Below are 26,589 nucleotides of genomic sequence, written 5' to 3' on the forward strand. Positions count from 1 at the left end.
TTCGCTTGCCACGCTTACTCACCTTTAGGTTACATCAGCTACATCCAGTGGGTAGCCAGGGGGGGGTCCGGACCCCCCCTTCTGGTCTTAAATATAATATTTTTTTGTAAAATTAAATGTTAAACTATATAATCATACTGTATTGATGTTGGGGTTAGTTACTTACAATGCCAAGAGAGCTAAAAAAGACCGTTTTAAGGCCTATATTTTGAAAATTTTTCTCGGACCCCCCTTTTAACTGGGGGGTATGGAATACCCCCCTATTTTGAAATCCTGGCTACGTCACTGCTACATCATCACAGGATCAGGAACATCACGACGACCAATGTTAATGCAACTTTGGTGATTTTCCCTATAAAATATCATACGCACGCCCACTCATGATAAAGGTTGTTGACAAGCATGGAACTATCTGGAAGAAAATTGTGTGTCAGATTGCTGAAACCGTTTTTATTTATTTAACAAATCATTTAGATGAGCTATGCTGCATAATTTAATTTTTCTCTTTGCAAATGGATTTTCAATTTAGTTTTCAACATACTATAAAAACATTGTGGTAAAAAAGTTTTACCTTTTTTAGGAATTACTAAACTAGTTTTCCTCAGTAAAAATCATGCCCCTTCCAGTTTTACTTAGCAGTCCTTAGAGTTTAAAGTATTTGCCACACATTTCTGTGTATTTGATCCTTGGATACGCCACACATTGATGCGTTTGAGCCCTTTGATATGCCATAGTTGTGTTTATTGGAAAGCTTTGATACAAGATACAATACATATTACTGTGTATTTGAACTTTCAGGTGCACCACATAATTACAGACATGTCATTCTGATCATTGATCAAATGGTCTTGAACAGAGCTTTGGATGAAAATGTAACTTCTTGATCAGCATCGTATGTGTTATTATATTACCTGAAAAAACAAACTAATTATACGTATAATAATAACACTAGTAATAATATATTTACACTAATACTTTATTTATTTTGAGTATAAGTGTAAATATTTTATTACTAGTGTTATTAGACGTATAATTAGTTTGTTTTTTAAGATGAAAATATAGTCTTTATTACAGCTCAAGACAACGAGGACAACACTCACATTATCATATGCTCAACAGGAATAAATGGCAATTGGAAGAGGAAACTGTTCCGGTTCCTTGAATTGGCAAACGATTGTATAAAATTCCCAGTACTTTTCTCTATCAAACTCGAAGAATTCATAGAAACTGCCAGCCTCAGCAAACTACACATCAGAGAAATAATACAAATACTACTACAATATTCATGTAATGCCTACCTACATCGTTTCCGGATCTATACACAAACAAAAGACTACAAAAAAATTATTGATGATCTCATTGACCACACTACAGACAGGGTACAAAGGAAAATAGCAAAAATATTCCCAGGAAAAGAAAAAACCTCGTACTACAGTACTTGGAGAACAACTCGGGGAACGTACACAGGAATTAACACCTATCAACCTCCATGTCTACCATCCAACAGTGAGGAAAGCTTCGCTCAAGCAGCGATGATTGAGCAAAGAGAACTTTGGAAGTCAAAAGAATCGATGTTGCTACACCACCTTAACACCATATACAAGGAGTACAATATAAGCAGCCTCCAAAAAGACGACCCTAAACTCCAAGACTTCTGTAATAGAACCAAAAACAAATACGCCATCATAAACCTGAACACTGGAAACTTCCTCACCCAACAAGAAACAACACACACAACACCTTACCAATTCGGTTTCGATGGAGCACGTCTAGTGCAACTACTGAGGAAAGGTAATGGAAATTATGCAACTGCTCCAAACAACATAGCAATTAATCAAAACATCTTAGTATCAGACGAGACAATACTCCTAAACGAACTACATCTCTATAATAGCACAAAACACATTGACATTAAAAACTCATACAACACTAAACTGAACTTAGTCCAAGGTGTGCCAGGATGTGGGAAAACAACTTTCCTACTCAACAACTATGCTACAGGGGACCTCATCCTGTTTCCTACAAGAGATGCGGCAATGGACTTCCGACAGAGATACAAAACCAACCACCCAGACCATAGCCAGGCAAAATGCAATGACACCTTCCGAACCGTGCATTCATTCATAATAAACTCCACCCAACATCTTAAGAGAGGAAACACCTATAACAGGCTCTTCATCGACGAAGCTCTAATGATGCATGCCGGAGAAATACTCTTTGCAGCCATTTTATCAACTGCTAAAGAAGTATTGCTTATTGGCGACATGAACCAAATACCATATATAAACAGAGCAGAGAACCTAAAAGTTAAATACCACAACATTACAGAAATAGCTACAACAACAAAAATACTAAACACCACATACAGATGCACAAAGAGCACCACAGCCATCCTCTCAAAATTCTACAGCCAAGGAATGCAAACCACCAACCAGACAGAGAAAGAACTGGCAACACAGCAGTACCAGGGACTAGAAAGCCTGAACCTCACTCTCAACAAAAATAAATACAAATGCTTGGTCTTCAAACAAGCTGAGAAAAGAGAACTAAACAAGCTAGGTTTCAACGCATCTACGATACATGAATTTCAAGGATGGCAAGCAGAAAACATAGCTGTCATACGAACATCTGCTAAAAGAGAAGAAATTTATGAATCGCAACACCACTGCATCGTTGCTATCTCAAGGCACACACACTCATTCCTTTACATAACACCCAGCAGTAATGATAAACTAGGCCGTTGGATACAACAAGCAAACTTGCTTAGCTCCCAGGAACTTTCCAAATACCACATCAACATTGAGAAAATCGCAGAACCACCCCTCCCAAAGTATAAAAACACACTACAAACTAACAAAAACCAAAGTTGCGCACAAGAACCCCTAAAAACTCCCACCTCCCAACATCATTTTTTAGAAGAACACCCTCATCCCAGAGAAAAGCACAAAAACCAGCTCAAAGATGTAACACATCCCCTCCGACACTCCGTACAGTAAAATTCCAAACACCTAATAGCCAACAAGGACTTAAAATTCTACACCAAAACATAAATTGGTTATCTAAAAAAACTGATAGACTAGCACACTTCCTCCAAGATGAAGACCCGGACCTGATCATAATAACAGAGCACGGCGTAGCACAACAAAACTTGCAAAACACGTGGGTAGAAAATTACTCACTTATTGGAGGCTTCTCAAGGAAATCCCATGTCAAAGGAGGAGTGGTCGCTTATGTAAGAAGTGGCTGGGAAAAGCATGTATAACTCATATGCACAAGTAGCGAGGAAACAGAACTGATTTGCGAAACTGTGCTCTTTGAACTGAAGCTAAACAGGAATCCACTGCTGGTCCTCGGAGTATACAGGCCACCAAGTGCAAACCTAGACCAAGCCATCGATATACTCTCTGAACAAATGGAAACAGTGCTCACTACGGATAAGCAAATATTAATAATGGGAGACATCAATGTAAACAACCTAGTTGATCACAATGAAAACGAAAAAATTGAAGAACTCCTAACCTCCTTCAATATCTCAAGACTGAGGCTACCTCCCACTCGAATTACAAGTGACTCAGAAACATCAATAGACTGGATATGCTCAAACATTGATAATCAACAAATAGAAACCTCAGTTATAACATCAGGACTATCTGACCATACCGCACAAATCGCAAAATTCATCACTAGAAAACCTATCATCAACAACATCAAAGAAAATAAACGAATCTTCAACAGAACAACAATAGATAACTTTAAGACACAACTACAAGAACAAGACTGGGAAACTATAATACAAACTCATGACGTAGATGAAGCCTACAACAATTTCAGCAACATCATCCAGACAACACTAAACCACGCCTGCCCTCTTAAAACATCAAGAGTTAAACAACATAAAAGGAGACAGTGTTGGAATCAAGAATCGGCTAGACTTAAAAATGAATATATAAAGGCCTTAGAAAAGGAGCAAACAACCAGACTTGTGGAAGACAAAGCCAGAACAACTATTAAAAAAAAGGAGTACGACCAGCATTTGAAAATGCTTCGGAAAGAAAACAACACAGCTCACATAAACCAGGCTGAAAACAAGTCTAAAGCACTGTGGCAAACAATAAACGAGATAAACAATAAACAATAAGCGAGATCAAATACTGAAAACCAAATCCATCTTCAAGTCAACAATAAAACAATAGACGACCCAATAGAAGTTTCAAACTGTTTTAATGATTTTTTCTCATCAATAGCCGACCGAACACTCCAAAATAACAATAACTCTAGAACCAATGCCTTAACAGACCACCTACCAGCAACACATCACACACTCCAGTTCAGACGGGTCACAAAAGAAGAAGTGCAAAAGGCCATTCAATCTCTAAAGATGAAAAATTCATCCGGAACTGATGAGGTATCAGCTAAACTTCTAAAAAACTGTAAAAATGAAATAATAATACCCCTGACAGACCTCATAAATAAATCACTCTCACAAGGAAAATTCCCAGATAAATTAAAAATAGCTAAAGTCTACCCAAAATACAAAAATGGACCAACGATAGAAAGAAACAGCTACAGGCCAATCTCCCTAATATCAACGTTTTCAAAAATAATCGAAAAGATAGTACTAGCCCAACTCCTACACCATCTTCAAGAACACAACCTTCTCAATAGTCAACAGCATGGATTTATCAAAGGCAGATCGACAGCCACAGCCTTAATACAACTGAAGGAGCACATACTAGACCAACTAGAAGAAGGCAGCACTTCAACAAGCCTCTTCCTAGATTTTAGTAAAGCTTTCGACTGCCTAAACCACGAACTTCTTCTACTCAAGCTGGAAACACTAGGCGTGAGAGGAAGAGCAGCAGAATGGTTTAAAAGCTACATTAGTAACCGGAAACAGCTTGTGGAAATAGCCTACATAAAGAACAATACAAAGTATAAGGCCCAATCCAAAGCTGTAGACGTGCAAAGAGGAGTACCCCAAGGATCAGTACTTGGCCCAGTCCTTTTCCTCCTTCTCACGAATGACCTACCTAGTTGGATTGAGGAAGATGGACACACCACCATGTACGCAGATGACACGGTTCTCACATTTGCGGACAAAACAATGGAAAATCTGGAAGAGAAAACCAACACACAACTCCAGAGAACAAAGCAATACTGTACCTCCAACGACCTAGTTCTAAACAAAAGCAAAACCGTTCAAATGACTTTCACCACTAAACGCAACAACACAGACATTACAATACCAGGACTACAAACACAAAATACCACAAAATACCTAGGCATCATAATTGACTCCAAGCTATCATGGAAACCCCACATAGACCAGCTCTGCAAAAAGCTAAGTTCAAGTCTCTACGTTATACGTAGGATCAAGCAAGCTTGCAGCCCAGAAGTAGCCAAAGTTGCATATTTTGCTCTATTTGAGTCCCACCTCAGATATGGCATTGCGACTTGGGGTGGAACATCAAAAGGCAACATGGAAAGAGTACTCCAAAAGCAAAAAAGAGCAATTAGATGCCTTGCCGACCTGAACTACAGAGACAGTTGCCGAGAAGCCTTCGAGAACCTTAAAATTCTCACATCAATTTCACTCTACATAAGAGAAGTCATTATCCACACCACTAAAACAGCCCAGCCAAGACACAGAGACATACACCAGCACAACACACGACATGCCGCCAATTTTTCCCTCCCACAACACCATCTGAGTCTGTACGAGAAGAAACCATCCTACAAAGGTGCTCTGTACTTTAACAACCTACCAGAGCACCTCAAGAGAGAACAACCCAATCTGCTCAAGAAGCACCTGACAACATGGCTTATGGACCGGCCGTTCTACTCTGAGGATGAATTCTTAAACAATAAGCTACCATGAAAAAAAGAAGAAAAAAAATTCTAATTGTAATTGCAAATTACTGTAATAGTTTACGTACATACTGTACATTTTATGTACCTGACGCATGAATGTTCTCTAGGAATATTTCAATAAAGATTTTGTCTATTGTCTATTTTGTCTAGTCACAGCATATTTTTTACACATATAATGTGTGAGATACCAGTGTGCAAATTTAACTTTTCTTATCCAAACCGCTGTAGCATTAACCAAGCAGCTGTGGCATTAACCAAGCAGCTGTGGCTCTAACCAAGCAGCTGTGGCATTAAGCAAGCCGCTGTGGCACTCACCAAGCCGCTGTGGACCAAGCCGCTGTGGCATTAACCAAGCAGCTGTGGCTCTAACCAAGCAGCTGTGGCATTAAGCAAGCCGCTGTGGCACTCACCAAGCCGCTGTGGACCAAGCCGCTGTGGCATTAACCAAGCAGCTGTGGCATTGAGCAAGCCGCTGTGGTATTAACCAAGCCGCTGTGGCATTAACCAAGCCGCTGTGGCATTAACCAAGCCGCTGTGGCATTAATCAGGCCAAAGACAGCTTTACCCACTAAGAAATTGATAGCGTAGGAATCTAGTGGGAATATAGATAGTTGGATAAGGAAGAAAATAAGTTCATATAAAATGAAAATATCTTAAATTTATTTCCAAAATGTGTTGCTACTTAATCAACTTAAACCACAATTTGATAACACTAGACTCAATAGTCAATAGACTCTATAGTCTAAAACGAATAGTTTGCTTACAATGGACAAAAAAGACAAATCATTCTTTGAAGGGTGCTTGACTGACACATAAATGGTATAGATTGAATACAACAATCTTGTAAACAAAACAAAAATAGTCAATGCATTTTTTCAAGCATTTTAGTAACTATTACTAACCTAAACTATGAAAACTGTTTTTATTTTAACACAAATTACTAATAATACAAATTACTTGGTAATAAACACAATGATCAAGAATTTTTTAAACAAAGTAGCTGACTTTCACAAGCTATGAATCAACAAACGACCAGGTCCTGTGACATTTTTTTTACGTCTTTTGAAAGAAAACAGTCCTAAACTCTGGTCTTGTTCTATTTAATGTCATACAAATACACACAGCATCCACAAAATCTGTAATTCGCTTATCCTAATGAGAACCTACTAAGACTACAATAAACCCTCATTAATCAGGACTTTGCTTAATCTGGACAGCCATTTGACATTGTTTTATAAAATTTAGTAACGTGCCACTGAAAACTAAGGAGTTTTTTAGTGCATTGTTAAGAGTACTTCAGTAGTTTAAAATGTTGTAAAATTTTACCAAAATCTTAATTTAAGTTTTAATTCCTGGAAAAGGTGTTAAGTTATACAATATGGATTCATAAACAATCCTGGTATGTTGTTGCATTTCATAATGTTAAGTTTGTTTAATTTAATCCTGGCTTTCATATATCCAAAGCACTTGCATACCAAATAAACCTGGTATACCGTAATGAAGGTTTACTGTACCAAGTACTTATAGTTAAACTTGTCTATGTACTTTTAACTTTTATTGTTAGATCGTCACATACAATCGTTAATCATAACAAAATTACAGATGAAAGCTTTTTTAGATTAATTTTTTTAAAGCATGAAAGTTACGACAACCATATAACAGTTTGATATTAATCACATCTTTTAAGAAACATCACACACAGAATTTAAATATGTTGAATGTTGCCCAGGTCATCTTTTCAACAATTTCCTTAGTTTTTAAAGTTTGACTTTGAGAAACAAAATTAGTAATATTAAACCAAATTTTAAAAATTATAATAGTCCATGCTGATTCTATGTTTATATATCCATTCGCATAGTCAGAAAATTGACATAATTGATTTTAGGTTCACCTGGGCAGCATACAATGACCTAATCCTTACATAGATTATGATTTCCTGGCCATATTTTAGAAGAGTGAAAAAGGTTTAACAATCTTTGTTTTTTTAACTATTTTCAATAATTTAACAATAAAAAATGGATTTTCATATCAAATATGAATATAGAAAAACATGATATCTAATAAATGTTTGAATTTAAATTCTTTAAATGAAAAAGTGACAATTTAAGGTGCAGAGAATTTGAAAACATGAATTTATGAGCAATATAAATCTTATATGGAAACAAATAATGTAATAAACTATATGTAAAAAAATACAGAAACATGATATGTTCAAAATGTAATAGAATAACCAAATAATATTCCACTACTTTAGGTAGCGAAAGAAAAACATTGCTGGGTTTTGTATATTTTAAAATCAGTTAGAAGCTATAGAAAACCTCAAATCCTATTTCTCAAAGTTGAGTAAATATGTTCCCAAAAACCTCCAAAGTTCCTTGAAAAGCTGACGCTTTTCTTCAAACCCTGTCAATCCATCAGAAGTTCTTCGAAGATATTCTCCATGAGTTCAATGCCCTCATGGAAAGTTCACATATCCTTCCTAACTTCCAGTAATCATAAGCCTGTTCTTTCATAGAAGTGATTCTTCCATGTATATACAGGAATGTCTAGGCCAATGAGTTAAAAGTCTCGTTTCTTCGCAGATATCCACTTCAGAAGTATTTCAAACTCTGTGAGAGTTTAACTCTTTGACATACCCCAAGTTAAACTCCAAACAGTCTTGTTGGATATGTGCATGTACAGTACTTCGAACATTGCCTCAGATGTTCAAATTAAATATTTAACTGACTAAAATAATCCAATATACAAAATCCAAGCAATGTTTACCTTTATCATTTTGAACGCTAAGCTACCAAAGAATTACAAAATATATAAAAAAAAGATTAATAAATAGAAATATAATTTTTTTAATAGGAGTATAATGACAATAACGAAAATTAGATAAAAAATACAAAGAACTTTTGGTTATTAACAAGAATCAATACTTATTTAATTCACAATGTAAACAATGAAGCATGCTTCAATATAATTCCAAATTTGGCATTGATCATCAAAGTTGTAATTTTTAAAATAGTTCAATAATTAGCGTTTAGCTTACAGTATTCCTAACTAGCAGACTATAAAGCACAATGATGTTTAACTCTCAGTGGAAAAATACTTTTTCCATATAGCCAATAAATGCAAGTACAACTCACTGATAGTAGAAACAAGTTATAATTAGAAACACACTGAAATTTTTAATTTAGTTGTGATTTGGAAAGACAAAGATGGCTTAAGAACTTAATCCAAAAAGAGTTAAAAGATATATTTATTTGTGTAACTAGTGGGCAAAGTGGCACTTTGCTGCACACGAGAGAAATGTTTACGCACGAACCGTAGGCGAGTGTGGAACGTTTCTCAAGTGTAGCAAAGGCAATTTGCACTCGTGTTACACATTATATTTTTCCTACAGTTACTATAAATCCAAACATTGAACGAAATGGGAAACGCTGCACCAGAGTCGTAATATCTTTAAGTGTTGCCAACTTATTTCAAGCGTACTTGGATTACATGCATAATAAAAGCACACTGTTTTGTGTTGTTTGGTTGGAATACTGGTTTGCGCCAAAGTAAAGCTTTCTGTACTACATTTTGTGCAATGAAGCCAACTTTACTTTATCTGACTGTAGGAAAAATTAATTTGATTTTACAACTATAAGTAACAAATATATAAAACCAGAACCTAATTCTAATAATCCGACAATTGGTAGGTGCTGTTAAACTTGCAAAACAATATAATATTTTCAAAATTGTTATTGCCATGAAATATTTTTATACCTATTGAGAAAGCTTCATCAACAATATGTTAAAATAACCATATGAAGTAATAAAATATGAAAAAATAACATAAAAATGTTTTCATTTCCTGCAAACTAAACTTTTTGGATTTTTGGACTTTTTGGATAGTTTAATTCGGATTTTAACAAGACATTGATGAAACTTGCTTTACTTTTGGGCAAAAATCCCTGTATCACATTTAACATGTAAATTATTACTATTTGTTTGTTATTTTATTTTAACTTCTACTTAGCAACTAAAATAATTACTAAACATATACACCTAAGATAATAGATAATAAGATAATCTACAACTGTATAATAAAGGTTCACATTAAAAAAATACAATAATGTTTTACAAAAAGAAACAAAGAGTTTAGAAAAAATGCATTGACTTTTTTATTTTGTAAACATCTTATAAAAGTACAGATACAATTAGTATAATGAAAAGTCTGAAATGGTCCAAGGGTACACTATTACACTAAGCTGGAAAAGCATGTTTGTGTAAAAACAATTTTTTTTTAATCTTTCATAACATAAGATTATTGAATAGTTCAAATCTTGGTGACAGTTTTATCATCTCAATCAGATTCATATCAGGTCCTACCTTAAGTATAGAGAGTTTGGTGTGGTTGTGGTGATAAAACAATATCTTCAGACAAAAGGTTGCTTCATAAAATTGTGTTTTCTCAATGTTACTTAAATCTTAATTCAAATACTTTAGTTAATTTTTAAATGCATTTCCTTAACTAACTATAGATGTAGGCTTGAACCATTCACAGACTTTTCACATACTATTTAAATTAAGACTTTCTTTAATAGAAACTTTAACAATTCTTTTTCATCATCCTGCAATCTTAATATTAACACTTAAAACTTCTTAAGCTTTTTACAGATGTGTAATTTTCAAAAGATATCAGCAACCCTTCAAGAAAAATGAGACAAATATGAGTATAAATTAATTATATTTAGGTAGGTACCAAATATAAAATTGTAAATCATAGAGGTGTAAAAACTAGGTGATTGATATTAGTTGTCAACTATTATTCGACAAGTCGGTGTTGATGATGATAAAATTTAGACCTAAGACTACTTATTTAGCCCTTGCTGGTAAAAACTAGAGTTTGTATATTCTGACAATTTCAAACATAAAACATAGTACCAACAGGGAATGTTTGTTGAAGATTTTAACAGTGCAAATACAACAAAATATTTATTTGATAAAATATTCAAGATAAAGGCCCTTAGCTTCAAAATTTTAGTGAGGCAAACTAAACAGTGACAAATAAAAAACTATTGGATGGCAGTAAGAGCTTTATAATAGAACTTGTATACAAAGCTAAGGCTATACAATATTTACAACTAACTGATTCTACCTCTAGGTTACGCTAAAATAATAATCATTTACACTGACTGTACCCAAATGAATTTACTAACATTTCCACAATATTACAGTGGTAAGTTCGCAGTTCATTTGATGAACGCCTCGGGCGGGATTTTTCCTTGTTTTTGGAGTTCGCTGAAGATGAAAACCGCTCGGTCAAAGTCCCAGTTGTTTTCACTCAAGCACCTTACAGACATCAAGTTATTATTTAAGTTATTTTTACTGGAAACCTCTTATTTCATGAATTAAAGATGCTACTATTAGTTGTTGCATAGCTAAACGGTAAATGGCTCTGCTGTTGAAATGGATAAAATAACCAGAAAAAATTAATTACATTAATGCATCCTTAAAAATTAGAGGCAATATTGAAAGGGCAATATTTTTTTCCTAGAAAATTAGATATTTTGTGAAATACCTGAAGAACATTAATCTATAATTTAACTCTCATAATTTACCAAGTGATCAACTGGTGGTGTCCGAAATCCAAACTATTTATAGTAAACACAGACAATTTGTATGTTAGGCTACAAATAGGCCTAATTCTTAATGACAGAAAATGTAATTTAAAAGTTAAAGATTTTTAAAAGAGAACTGTAGACATCTACGAATTGTAGCAGGGAACTACTTTGCTTTAACCCTTTCAGTGCTATGAAATGATATATCGTTGTTTTAAAAAATCTTTAAGGGATATAGAGAGGAAGGTTATTTTTAAAAAAAATAGCAAAACGGCCATTGGTGACCATGTTCAAAGGATACAGGTAACAACCACTTAGCTAAAAGATTTGCCCAATCCGGTTATTTCGAGGTGTATGTCTAAACCAAGGATTATGAACACCTCACTATGCCCCAGTCGTTGTAGTATATCGCTACAAACACACAGGTCACCAATTATTTGCCACACAGGACAGGATTCGAACCCGAGCAGACAAATGCCACTGGCCAAGTGACACACGCCCTAGCCTTCTCGGCTATCTGTGCTTGAAGACTGAGGAGTCTAAAACCGGTATTTAAGCTGACGCCACCGTTTACGAACATATAGCGCTACAGATGGTTGTTTAATGCATTACTAGGTAGCAGCACCAGTTAGTCATGGACTATTTAGATGAAATTTTTTAGTTGAAACACAACAGTGATCATAAATGTGTTCCTGAGACTTTGCTGCAAAACATTAGTTTCCCTAAAATGGCTATATTACGATAACCTCGTCCAACTAAATCAAAGTTAAATTCAATATTACATTGTAAACTAAATGTCTTTTGATTTTGTGAGATTTTGGTTTCAAACAATGCTATCAGAACAAATAAAAATTTATAGGAAAACCAGGAAAATTACAACAAAAACTAAGTTTTATTTAATGATTACTACAAATACCGGGATTTATCTTTGTTATATATTTTCTTATTGTGTTATTATTCAAAATTAGCCTAATTAATAAAATAGTGACAACACGACAGTTAAAATTCAACAACAGGTAATGGAATTAAAAGGCAAACAAAAAAGTCTTACGAAATATGAATTATTGGCCTAGCACTGAAACAGTTAAATTATACAGGTAGTAAGTAAATTTTAGTACTACTACAATGCCAACAGCTCTCAAGATATGAGATCATATTTAAAGACTTTACACATTGTCGGCCAAAATAACCAATTCATAACTTCTGAAGAAGCCTCTGAAAGAGGCGAAATATCAAGTATTATTATGTATGTGTTTTATGTGTTCTTTGATTCGTCTGCAACCTTTCATCAGGTGAGTTAGCTGTGACCTCTCCATCCTATATATGTATTCAATTCATAACAGAGAAACACTCACTTTTCTGAAAACGAAAGGTTCATTCCAGACTGCAGGGCGAGGGTGGACACCATCTGTTGTTTAGTAGCAATATCCAGTACTGCAGGTGTGGAGGGCCCCGCCACTGCTACGGGGGGCACAGCTACCGGCACTGCGGGGACCACAGGCTGTGGGGGCTTGAATGCCATCTGTAATAGAATGAGTGATACAGTGTAGGAGAACAAATTAGATCCAAAATCAACCATTAGAGCACATTAAAATATGTTTGCTTAAAGCTAATTCTAACCACTTAGTAATGAAAACTACAAGCAATGGTTGTCCAATATAACACCGGTTTTTCATACATTTGGACAGTTTTAGATTTTTTGATTTAATCTGGGCGACTTGAAACTCGGAAGTAGTCTGAATAAAGAGGGTTAAAGAGGTTATGATGGAAAAAAATAATCATTGACATTTAAGTTTAGCCTAAATTGCTACCGTTTAACAGAAGTGCATTAAGCCTAAATAGAAATCACATCTAATAACTCAAATAAACAAACAACTAAAATTTATAATAAAAAACCCCCGCCGCAGCAAATCTGCAGACTAAGCGAATCTCCACTTGTCTGATTACATTTTTTACTAAAATATTTCCATAAATAAGACATATTTATTCCCAATTTAAATAGCATTAGATTTAACGAGTGCTTAGGTTTGCTACTACGGGGAAAGTAAAAAGTGTTTTTTGACCAAACTTCAATAGTATAGTATGAAATAAATAAATTTGCCAAATTTTATCAACATATATCCATAAACAAGTAAACTACAACAGTTGACTTATTCTCCATAAGAATAACATGGGAATTTTAAATTTACACTTTTTTGAATTTTCTCTGTAACCATTAGGCATAGCCTACAACAATGCTTCAATATACTAAATTATTTCTTTTTTAAGCTCTACAAAATGGTTGGGAAAGATATTCCAAAATTTTATGTTTTTTGGGTCAAAAATGAGAAAACCCCATTTTTACCCCATAAAACCCCTCATAAACCCCCGTTCCCATGGTCCGATCATGCTGGTTCGCGAACTCGTTCAAATAAATGTAGGTTTACACGTTTGTACCAAATTTCATCGAAATCGGATCATTTTTGTTCGAGTTATCGTGCTGACGGACACACATATACAGGGTGTTTGTGAACTCTCTCGAAAAAATTCACAGGATTATTCCTTGGGTTAATACATGAATATTTTACATTATAAACGTGGGTCGCCGGAGCCTCGTTTTCTGTCTGTCTGTCTGTACGTGTTTTTTATAAATAACTTTATAACTCGAGTTTGAATCGAGGTACAAACTTTAAATTTGACACACTTGTGTATTTTAACGTGTTACACAAACATGCAAAATTTCATTTCGTTGACTATAGCCGTTTCAAAATGGCGGCCATCTAAAATCTTTGACCTCAAATAACATGAAAACCACTAGAGTTACAAAAAAAAAACACAAGAATAACAAAATGTGGAAAATTTTATGCCAAATCAAATGACACCTAGATCTTAAAGATCAAACAACAAACAGCTGAGTTATAAACTTTTTAAATAATTAATAATTTCTTTACTGGCTTTTAATTGTTATTGTTTATTCTTTAAAATCATCTGATACAGAGTACATTACGTAACCTTAAACAGATCTCAATAGTTAAGGTAAAAATAGGACACTTGATACATTTACCATCTAGTAAAAAAACTAAATGTTGTTGTTTGGGCAAACCAGCTGTCTTACATTGTTGTAACAATTTAGAAAGGATCAGATGATTTCAAATAATAAACAATAACAATTAAAATCCAGTAAAGAAATTATTAATTATTAAAAAAATTAATAACTCAAAATAATCATGTGATCATCATCTCAAAATCGTATGTCCAACCAGCTGTCTTACATTGTTGTGACAATTTAGAAAGGATCAGATGATTTGATTCAGATGAAGAAATTATTAATTATTAAAAAAGTTTATAACTCAGCTGTTTGTTGTCCGATCTTTAAGATCTAGGTGTCATTTGATTTGGCATAAAATTTCCCACATTTTGTTATTCTTGTGTTTTTTTTGTAACTCTAGTGGTTTTCATGTTATTTGAGGTCAAAGATTTTAGATGGCCGCCATTTTGAAACGGCTATAGTCAACGAAATGAAATTTTGCATGTTTGTGTAACACGTTAAAATACACAAGTGTGTCAAATTTAAAGTTTGTACCTCGATTCAAACTCGAGTTATAAAGTTATTTATAAAAAACACATACAGACAGACAGACAGAAAACGAGGCTCCGGCGACCCATGTTTATAATGTAAAATATTCATGTTTTAACCCAAGGAATAATCCTGTGAATTTTTTCGAGAGAGTTCACAAACACCCTGTATATATATACAGGGTGACAAAAAAGTCTGGAAACGGCCTAATATCTTTTTAACTAAATCCGTTAGAAAAGTCAAACCTTTCACATCAACTTACATGTATAAAAACTACTTTTTCCAAGCATTTTCATGTTTTTACCTCTACCAGGGGACGACCCATGAGGAGTTAGTACATAATCTTTCATGTAAGCATAGGTTGATATGTACATCATTTTAAAGGTCTAGTCAAGTGGAGTTCATTGTCGGAAACCGCGTCTCAAAAGGTTCATCCGTTACAAAATGATGGCTGTTCAAAGTTCTTGTGGAATATACCTTTTCAGGTCTTAGTTATTGGTAAATACTCAGACCTATTAAACATTATCTTGAGAGCTGAAATTGTATTTTAAAGTCAACTAGCTCATAGACTAAGTTTATTCAATCTTCCAAACAAATTTAACCGGGTTTCAGATTTCCCGGCTAATTTTGACTATGAGTATTTACCATTACTAAGGCCTGTGCAGGTACATTCCGCAAGAACTTTGAAATGCCGCCATTCTGTAACGGATGAACCTTTTTTTACGCGGTTTCCACTTGGAAACTCGCGGAACTCCACTTGACCAGGCCTTTAAAATGATGTGCATATCAACCTACGCTTACATTAAAGATTATGTACGTACTCCTCATGGGCCATCCCCTGGTGAAGGTACAAAAATGGTAATGCTTGCAAAAAGTAGTTTTCATAAATATAAGTTGATGTGAAAGGTTTGAATTTTCTAACGAATTTAGTTAAAAAGATATCAAGCCGTTTCCAGACTTTTTTGTCACCCTGTATATATATATATATATATGTATATATATGAATTTGAACGAAAGGTGTTTTTGGCCTCTAGGGACCTCAAAATGAAAAAGTAAATTGGTCCCGGGTCCAGGTCTTACCATGTGACCTACGGTAATAGCTTATTCCCTATACGGGAAATTCGCTAAAAACAGGTTAATCTATCTATATATTTAATACGGGACATGAATCTTTGTGAACAATAAAGGCTTTTCGTTTTAAGATCCAAACCCACATATTATACACCAAAATGTTCGTCTAGGTGTGTAGATGTGCAAACTGGCTTTAGATTTTTGAAATATATCTTTTTAAGGGCGTGGGCTGCCCTCAAAGTTCCTCCCATAAGGATAACATTGTGATTGATTTGAATGTTATTATATTCTGAAACAGATGTCAATGTAAACAGTTTGCATGTTTTTAAAAATAATTAGAAACCGGGCAAAGAAATTTTGCCTTATAGGACACTACGGGAGAAAAGTTTTACATTATATTTTTGTTTAAACATGCCAAGGACCCGACGACAAAGAAATATTGCCGGTCGGACACGATGAGTCAACATACGGCAAGCAATGCAAAACGTAAGGAGCCCAGACGAAGAGCTGGAACAGTTAGTGGCAACGTGTACTTACAAAATTACACTGACATACAGTATACAAGAATTCAGCAGCATTCACTTGGCGAAATGTCATTATCATTTCAGAAATGTGGTGCGCTACATGTTAAAGAAGAACGAGACGAAGGATTTTCATCCTGCTGCCATAAAGGAAAAGTGAATTTACCAACATACTGAGGAATCTATTGTATCCAGAGCCTATTTAATGGAGCAAATCATTTGATCAGAAACTACAAAGAGAACATTAGATCGTACAACTCTGCGCTCGCAATGGTCAGCACTCGAACTAAAATTGAAGAACTAATGGTAGAGGGCCTTACATGTATAAGTTACACGACACAATTTATCACCCTACCACCTTTCAACCATCAGAAGGGAAGCAACCCTCATATGCCCAAATTTATATCTACGGACGTCAAAACCGCTGTTCAAGAAATAATGCTAAACATAGCTAATGGCTCTTGCAGCACTGACTCAACATTTGGTCCACAGCGCAAGTTTTCAGCATGATGAGCTCCGTCCTGCAAAATACCCCTACTGAACAGCAAAAAAAACTTAGAATACATATAGCCAACGATCGAGCTCAAGACCAAAGTCGATACAACGACGCAACTTCTAACGACGTTGCTATAATATCCTAATTTATTATTCGTGCGAATTCGCAAGGGTTCACCTAGTTTAAATCAAAAGAATAATCAAGGAAAGTATGAATTTGAAAAAAGTATTTTGACAAACCTTGTCGTAAGAAATAACTTTAAAGATTCAGTGAGAGTCCAAATTGATGCTTACCTTAACTTGGTCAGAAGTGGCTGGACTGACGTGTAGTACCTCGTTGATGATACAGAATCCTGCACCAACAGGAACAATGACGAAGGAACGCTGAAACGATCTCAGTGGCTTCTTCTGTTCCACTTCTCTGAACACGCCACTCACAGACATCATCATGATTGTTGGCTGCAAGATGATGTAAATGTTTAATGTTTTATTCAACAAGCATGTCCTTAAAATCCGTTCAAAACAGTATTTTGTTAAAAAAAACGTTAAATTATCATCTATTATTTTAAACACCACTAATACTGACAGTTAGTGGTGGTCATTTAGCTAGACCTACTACTAACCTGCGTAATGAAACAGAATTGCTTGGGAAGACATGAGCCTTCAGGAAGAAGACCTTCAGTGGATTCAAAAATCAGCAAACCGTATTGTATCTTGCCTAAAAATATTTGATTATGTCTGGCCCCGTTCCGCGAAGCAGCAGGTCTGTTGTCCATGAATGCTATGTGCGTGTTTTTGACGTGCTACATGACTCATAGTGTATTGTCTCTCCTTGACCTGGCCTACATTTGCAAGGGGCTTTCAAACTGGGATGAGGTTTAATCCAACGTCATGGAGAGAGGTTTCACTTTACTGAAACCACCTTACAAGTGGGAAAAAAGCGTTTCTGCTATTTAGGGCCCACATTGTACAACAAACTACGCGTAAGCCGAAAAATAAAACCTGTTGCATCCAGCAGCACTTTAGTTTTAAGATTAAAAAAAGAGATGAATGTTTAGTCAAGTATATCATTAGTTTTGTTCACAAAAGTTGTTTTTCAAAATTTCATCAGAGAACACTCGCTACTAAAGACATTTTTGTTTATTTAAGTTGTGTTTCACAATCTCTAATCAAACAAACCTGATCTTCAAAAATCAGGAATGGTACATAGCCAAAATGAGTACATGTTGGATACTAACTCATCATTAAAAGCTACAATACTCACAGTAAATATGGAGCAGTCAACCACCAAAGACGTGGGGTCGTGTTCAGTTCTAGGCAGAGTTGTCAGGTAAGCTATGATGTTGGCCTTGCCTCGCCTCAACAAACGTTTGCGTTTCTCATTGTTCTGTACAACCATCAAGTTTCTGCTGTCCTCTACGTACGGCGCCATGCTGCAAATCGGTCTCAGGTTAAACAATAGCATTTTACTGTTAACACATTCACTACTGAGGAGGTATATAGCCCTGAGATTAAGGGGAGTGTGACGGCTTGTAGTGAATGAGTTTTAGTTTTTGGAAATATGTGAAATGAAAACATGAATGTAAGACAATTTTGTAGGAAAATAAATTAATACTATCAAAAAAGATTATGTGATCATACTTTACGGACATTTTAACCCCGTTTAACCCCAGCATGCGATATATAAAGCTTCATGTATTTTGCAAAATGTTTGTTATAGTTTCACAATATTTTTGTACTCTATGCACTGTTGCTATTGCTATCGTTATCTGTTGTAAAGCCAGCTGTGCAAGGTTATGTTTGCTTGTTTTGTTGTCTGTATTGCGTTCAGGTATTCTCAGTGATAGTTTCTGACGCAAATTTCCTCCCGTTGTTGACAATATTGGAAGTTCAGATTCTGAAAATGAAACAAGATGTTCCAAAAGTGAAACTCACAGTGATAGTGAGGATATTTTTGGAGATCACATGGATGAAGATCCTCCAGGGTGTCCACCAGGCCAACCAGAAAACATTCATGAGTAATTCCAGGTAGCTCAGGTCGTACTTTTCATACTAAACTTTCCAACATGTTTTTGCGCCAACTCCCGCAATGCTGTTTTAGCGCTAACACAGTTCGCTATTTTAGTTAGTTATCGGAAAAAGCATTCTCAGTTAAAGAAACAAAATTTATGATTAGGCCTACTGTAATATTGCCTGACAAAAGTATGCAATTTTTATATAATACTGATTAAATAATCAGAAAATTAAAAACTAATCCTCAAACCTGCAATTTATCAATATCTTAACAATTTATCGTATCTCCGTACCGACACCTAAAAAATAGATTTTTAATACTGATAATTTTAATTGTACCAAATATTCTGTAAGGATAACTACACCAACCCTGTCTTTATGTACTTTCATATAGTTTGTAATTTTCAAATTATGGGTTGTTTTTCAAGTGGCCTACAAAAATAATGAATGCAGAAATTACAAATAATCCACATAGCCAATTTAAGTTTTAAACTCTTCTAAACAAATTAAATAACTATCACGTTAAAGGTAAATGAAGATATTACAAAAATAAAACCTTCTAGAAGTGTACCATTTTGAAATTTTTCATTAACGGCAAAATTATTAAGAAATCTTGCGGCCGTTTGGAGTTTAGACATCATCATCATCTCCCGTGATCATTGTCGTCAAGCGCAATCGCAGAAAAATCACTAACATATCCTGCGGCCGTTTGGAGTTTGGACATCATCGTCTCCCGCGGTCACGGACACGTCATGCGCGATTGAGGCAAAATCACTAACAAATCCCACGGCCGTTTGGACATCAACATCGTCTCCTGCGGTCACGGAATTGGAAAAGTCATCTTTATGCGCGATCGCGGCAAATTGAAAATTCCCGGTAAAATACGAAATTCACGCACAATTCCCGGTTTTCCCGGTCGGTGGACACCCTGTCCTGACTTCTATCCATCCACAAAAATGTCTGAAGAATCTTCAGATGAGGAAGGCCCATCAACATCCAAGGGGAAAAAAATCATCCACACAATAAATCAAGTCATAGATGATGTTTTATTATAGTTTTACAATGTAGTTGAGACAAATGTTGTGTGTCGTGGAGGAGCAGGCCACGAATGAAAATTTTTCAGAACCTCCACTGGTTAGAATTCAGAGTCATGTACCGTATTTTGTTCAGCTAGCTGACTAACCTGCTGTTCTGGCCATTGAAGACGGAGCAAGACAAACTGAACTGTGCGTTCTCGTGGTAGGCGTCCATGAGAGGGGCGCGAGTCTCACTGTCGTACAGTTGGTAGTACTGCTGCAGGAATGGCTTGATAACATCAGCAGCCGCAGGCGCGCACAGGAAGCTGCCTTGGGACTTGGGCAGTGCGATCTCCTCTTCCACATTGAATGTGATTGCCTTTGGTACATCAGCCCCATCCTATGATAAGACAAGTAAAACTGTGATAGTCTGCCACATCAGCAAAAATACAATAATTAAATACATAAATCTTTATGATGTTGCCAAGTATTTATTCATACCATAATACGTTTTCCTTTGTAGAAAAACATAAAAAATTTAGTTTGGTAAAAATTTTAGTTAAAAAATAAAGTCGATTAATTTTTAATTTAATTTTTTTAATTTGTATTTTTTGTCCTGTTTTAATTGTGTTGGGTCCCATAAAAATAAAATTTAAGGAAAAATTCAAGGTTTTCGAGCCCTGGTCAGAGACATGAGAGATGGTAAACTCAAGGAATACTATGACTCAAATATTGAGGGTTTAGTTTAGTTTGATCAATCAACGTTGAGAAACACGGGTGCATAATTCATAAACTTAAAGTACCATAATCAACAAATTGGCAAACTTTCTAGATACAGTAGGCCTACCCAATGGGTGGTCATGTTGTTGATATTCAATTTTTAAACACTTCTGTATTTAGATATAATAATAGATTCAAATTATAGCAAAATTTGCTTACCAGTTTTATCACTTTGGGAAATCTCTTCTGCACTTCCCTAAAACAGAAGTTACACCCCAATAACGGGTTAGGATTATTAATTTACTCTCCTTTTAATAAATTTGAAAGAATTGCTTTTAAATAAAATTAGTATGTTCAACAAAACTAAACAAACAATAAACACTTTAATGATAAATGCTATATTTTGGTTTGACTGGAATATAGTCATCATAACAGTAAGTTTCAGTATTTGACAATTTTTAAAATAAATAAGTCCTGAAAATCAAATTTTGAGGGGCGGGGTAATAATTAGGATAAAGTAGGATTGAACTAGAGGTTGATAAAGGTAATTGCAGGAAACTAAAACAAATAGTTTGCAGTTTGCCTGCCGAAGGAGACCAGTGTACCTGCAACATTAAACATATGTTTACACCCAAGTAAAACAGTGGCACAGGACCTTACAACTATTTTACCTGAGTTACAAAAATAGCTAGGATCAAACTTTTGGCTGGGGTGTAAATTATGTATGTTTTAACTGCTAAAAATATGCCAATTTCACAAGTACCGGCATGTCATTAGCTTGGCTATTAAAGTTAATGTTAGTTGTGAGATTAAAAACACAAATAGCTTCACTAACACTTTTCATTGGTTTTAAACAGTTAGAATTTTTTTAGTCGAGCAAGCAACATTTTTTTTGTAAATAAGCCTCAATTAGCTATATATTAAAAAGAATTGAATATTTTGATTGTTAATTAAATAGATAGGGGTTTTCAGTAGAGATAAACCAGGTTATCACCCAAGAAAACAGAGTACAAGGGGTGTGTCTAAAAAGGTTTAACAACCTTTTACTTTTATATATGAGATACTTACGGAACTATATTTGAATGGTTTTTGAATTTTTATCCTGTTTTATACTTTTCACTTCAAGTGGATAGTTAATTTGTCAAACTATTTTAGAACTATGTCAGACTATAATCCTAAAATTAAATTTAAAAATGTGAATCTACAAATAAATTAATCAAGCTTACAAAAGATATTTTTTTTTTATGTAGAAGTCTTCCCTTCTGATTTACAAAACCACCAAAGATACAAAACACGAGCACAAAGAATTGAATATTAAAAAATAATGTTTTCTTGATTTGTATACAGTTTTATTTAGTGATGGGCGGATCCAAGAAAATGTCGGTACCGGATCCGGAACCGGATCTTGAAAAATTCGGATCCGGATCTTCGGATCTTCGGATCCGGATCCAGGTACACACTGTCATAAGGGCGGGTAAAAAAAAAAAACGTAATTAACAGAATGCCAATTTAAATCATACTGTTTAAAATTAAATCGGTAATGTTTAAAGGTTAATATATCTTATACACTGAGACATGGCCTTGCCTTTTAAGTTATTTACATCAAGAGACAAACACTGAGTCATGGTCTTGCCATTTAAGTTATTTGCATCTAAAACATCGAGACATGGCCTAGCCATATAAGTTATTTGCATCTAGAGACAAACACTGAGTCATTGCCTTGCCATATAAGTTATTTGCATCTAGAGACAAACATCGAGACATGGCCTAGCCATATAAGTTATTTGCATCTAGAGACAAACATCGAGACATGGCCTAGCCATATAAGTTATTTGCATCTGAGGCAAACATCGAAACATGGCCTAGCCATATAAGTTATTTGCATCTAGAGACAAACATCGAGACATGGCCTAGCCATATAAGTTATTTGCATCTAGAGACAAACATCGAGACATGGCCTAGCCATATAAGTTATTTGCATCTGAGGCAAACATCGAGACATGGCCTAGCCATATAAGTTATTTGCATCTAGAGACAAACATCGAGACATGGCCTAGCCATATAAGTTATTTGCATCTAGAGACAAACATCGAGACATGGCCTTGCCATATAAGTTATTTGCATCTAGAGACAAACACTGAGTCATGGCCTTGCCATGTAAGTTATTTGCATCTAGAGACAAACATTGAGACATGGCCTTGCCATGTAAGTTATTAGCATCTAGAGACAAACATTGAGACATGGCCTAGCCATATAAGTTGTTTGCATCTAGAGACAAACATTGAGACATGGCCTTGCCATGTAAGTTATTTGCATCTAGAGACAAACATTGAGACATGGCCTAGCCATATAAGTTGTTTGCATCAAGAGACAAACACTCGGGGGGAAAAACGGTCTTGTACATGGATACAGACAGCTTTGTGTTAGTAAAAAAATCGGGGTTGTACAGTGATACAGACAGCTATATGTTAGTAAACAAATCGGGGTTGTACAGTGATACAGACAGCTTTATTTTAGTAAACAAATCGGGGTTGTACAGTGATACAGACAGCTTTATTTTAGTAAACAAATCGGGTTTGTACAGTGATACAGACAGCTTTATGTTAGTAAAAAAATCGGGGTTGTACAGTGGATACAGACAGCTTTATGTTAGTAAACAAATCGGGGTTGTACAGTGATACAGACAGCTTTGTGTTAGTAAAATAATCGGGGTTGTACAGTGATACAGACTGCTTTGTGTTGGTAAAAAAATCGGGGTTGTACAGTGATACAGACAGCTTTGTGTTGGTAAAAAAATCGGGGTTGTACAGTGATACAGACAGCTTTGTGTTGGTAAAAAAATCGGGAAAAAATTTGAAAAAATCGGATCCATCAAAACCGGATCTAGCTCAAGATCCGGAATTTTTTGGATCCGATCCGGTGCCGGTTCTAGCTTGGATCCGGCGGATCCGGTAGTCCGATATCCGGATCCGACCATCACTAGTTTTATTACTATTCAGACAAAACTAATAGCTCATCTTGAAAATTATAATGATTGCAGTGATAAACTGTTTCTAATTGCTAATTTAGGTAGTAAGTAACAGACTTGTGACACTTTTCATGGATAAAAATTTGTACTGTGTGTGAATAAAGATTTTTTGAATCTTGAATCGCAAGTCTAACTCCTCGACAGACAGCACTGCTTGCAATGTTTCAAACAGGACATTGCTGTATAAAATACTCACAAAAATCATCCACCATCTAAGTCATACCTGATATAATTGTCTTTGTCTTTGAATTTATCACAAAGTGGGTTTCCATCAAGTTCAATTTCTTCAACTGGCAATCCTTGCATAATGTCAAAATGATTAAGAAAACGGATCTGTAAAAAAATACTAAACTGTAGTGTAAAATTGTAGTGAAAAAAAAAATATCCATCATGTGTCAGACTATTCTATTATGGATATATATAATCAGTGCTTGATTTTAAAAAAATAAGGTGCCGGAACTGTAATATATTTAATGTGATTTGTACCTATTTATGTACTATGTGCCAATATTTTTATCTTTCTAAAAGAGAGGTACTTACCCGAACTCCGTTCCCCAGCGAATCAAGCTGTGTATATAACTTACGTATTTTTTCCACGCTTAGGGTAATACTACATATACCACAAGTAAGCATATTTATATATTTCTATCTATTAATAAATTTCAGTAAAACAATTTATTTACCAGTCATTTTGACAAACACATTGTTTGATTAAGGTAATGTAGTATAAGGAATTTTTTCTTCACTGTTAGTTATACTGTACTTCCAGTTAACTGCTAACAATTAATTACAATTAACTGCAATAGCACCACTGACTTAAATTTTAAGTAATGGGTTTACTCCTTTTTAATATAACAATTTTACAATTTTTTTAAGCTAATCTTCATTGATCGTGAGATTTTTTTAAACAGAACAGTTAGATTGGGTTAGTATCTTGAGTAGTTTGTAGTTTTCTTGTAGATATGGGTCAATTTAGTGACCAAACTGTATTTGTACATTGAAGACAAATACCACTGAAAGTTTTGTAAATAATCAACAGATGAAAAAGACCACGTTCAGCTTTACATTTTACACACTTAAATACTTGCACAAGACAAGGTCTTTATGACATAAAGTTTTTTTTTGTTTTCCAAGGCCTTTTAGGCTTTTAAACAAAACCACTATTGTTTTGCGTTTATGGAGAGTTATTTTTGGAGAGGGATATATCCCCCCCCAAAATATTTTATATTTTACTAGCTAACATAAATACTATTAGCTTGAGCATATTTTAGAGCTCAAATACGTATAAAAATATGTTTTTAGGCTTTAAATTCCACATTTTTTGCGGGGGGAGGAACCCCGAACCCCCTTTTTTCTGGGAGATATTCCATACCCCCAGAGGTCATCCAAATGAAATCCTGGGACCACCACTGCATCAGATTGTATTAGTTTTACTATGTGTATGAAAATGCATGGGGCCCAAACAATCAAATTTTTTTCTAAAAGTTCACTGAAGGTAGAGATAACAATTTTAATCTGTTAGTAGGCCTCCTTAACTAAACTTACTTTGTTATTGCCTATATGTAGAACTTTGAGGTTAGGTGTGCTGTCTTTCAGCTTCTTGAGTCCGTCTACAGTCACTAGTTTGTTGTCTGAGACTTTCAGAGCCACCAGATCAGGAATACTCTCTCCAATGATTTGAATGGCAGCTTGCATCACATTGGTGCGATTCAGGGGGCAGAAAGCATTCTCCTTCACTATGACTGGAAAGAGAATTTAAAAATATTAAATGTACATTTAGTTCTAACTCTGTGCGTAAATAGTAAAGCCACCGTTATCCGAGTGTAACGACCCAAAATCCGCCGAGGAGTAAATTTCAGGAGTTTTATCTACTTTCATCACAATTCCCTACGTTCGGGGTAAACCGTGGAGGAGCGGAGGCCGAGAGGGGTTTTACGTCATTGTAGAAGGGAAGATGATAGTTAGCTACCCCGCCGCCAGGGGCGATGGCGAAGAAGGGCCAGAAGAGCAGACCTCAGGATCAGTTGCCTACCCACTTCAGAACCATCGATACATTTGCTGTTTGGAGACCAAACCAACAGTCTAACTTCCTATCATCCTGGTGAGTCAGAGATAATTTCCCCTTGGTTGGGGAGTCCTCAGATATAGTGTGCTACCGAGTTATTTATTTGTTTAATCTCAATTTCAGAGAAGTTTAATTATTTTAATTTTATTGTGCCTTTAATCGCGTTCTGCGCGCGACCTGCATGCTTAATCACGTTTTTGCACATGTCCTCTCGGCTCTTACCCGCTACAGACATAGACATAGACTTTATTTTGACAAAACATTCCATACATGTTATAACATTTAGAATAGGTGCATTGTCAAAATTAAATCCATACATAAAATATTTAACATTAAAACTTTTAACTTAAAACTAAACAAAAAAAAAAAATTCTAAATTGTGTTCTGTAAAAATCTTCAATTAAGTAAAAAGCCTTGTCAATAAGAAAATTATCTATTGTATCTTTAAATTTAGTTTTGCTTAATGACTTATAGCATGGCGGAAGCACATTGTACAATCTCAGCCCAGCGTACAATGGAGATTTTTCATATAGGGTCAAACGGTGTCTAAATATATTTTCATTTCGGGTTTCATACCTGTGATTAAAATGTATTGTTTCTGGTAGCTCATTTTTAACTGAATGTATGTAATTTAATAAT

The 26,589-nt window shown here is 35.1% G+C and overlaps 1 protein-coding gene across 1 annotated transcript in view; it reads right to left on the reverse strand.

Annotated features, from left to right (window-relative positions):
- Positions 1-6,509: 6,509 nt before the first annotated feature.
- The window catches only part of LOC128985764 (nuclear RNA export factor 1-like), a 40,185-nt gene continuing 20,105 nt past the window's right edge, over positions 6,510-26,589 (reverse strand). The window contains exons 7-14 of the mRNA XM_054405615.1: positions 25,431-25,627; positions 24,109-24,218; positions 21,077-21,113; positions 20,305-20,537; positions 18,373-18,541; positions 17,403-17,567; positions 12,821-12,987; positions 6,510-11,196 (exon numbers count right to left, since the gene is read on the reverse strand). Of these exons, the coding sequence (XP_054261590.1) occupies positions 11,097-11,196; positions 12,821-12,987; positions 17,403-17,567; positions 18,373-18,541; positions 20,305-20,537; positions 21,077-21,113; positions 24,109-24,218; positions 25,431-25,627 (1,178 nt within the window). The 3' untranslated portion in view covers positions 6,510-11,096. The remainder of the gene's footprint in view (positions 11,197-12,820; positions 12,988-17,402; positions 17,568-18,372; positions 18,542-20,304; positions 20,538-21,076; positions 21,114-24,108; positions 24,219-25,430; positions 25,628-26,589) is intronic.

Source organism: Macrosteles quadrilineatus, unplaced genomic scaffold (genome assembly GCF_028750875.1).
Source record: "Macrosteles quadrilineatus isolate MER2022 unplaced genomic scaffold, UCM_ALF_1.0 Scaffold_2__2_contigs__length_208266976, whole genome shotgun sequence".
Lineage (NCBI taxonomy): Eukaryota > Metazoa > Arthropoda > Insecta > Hemiptera > Cicadellidae > Macrosteles > Macrosteles quadrilineatus.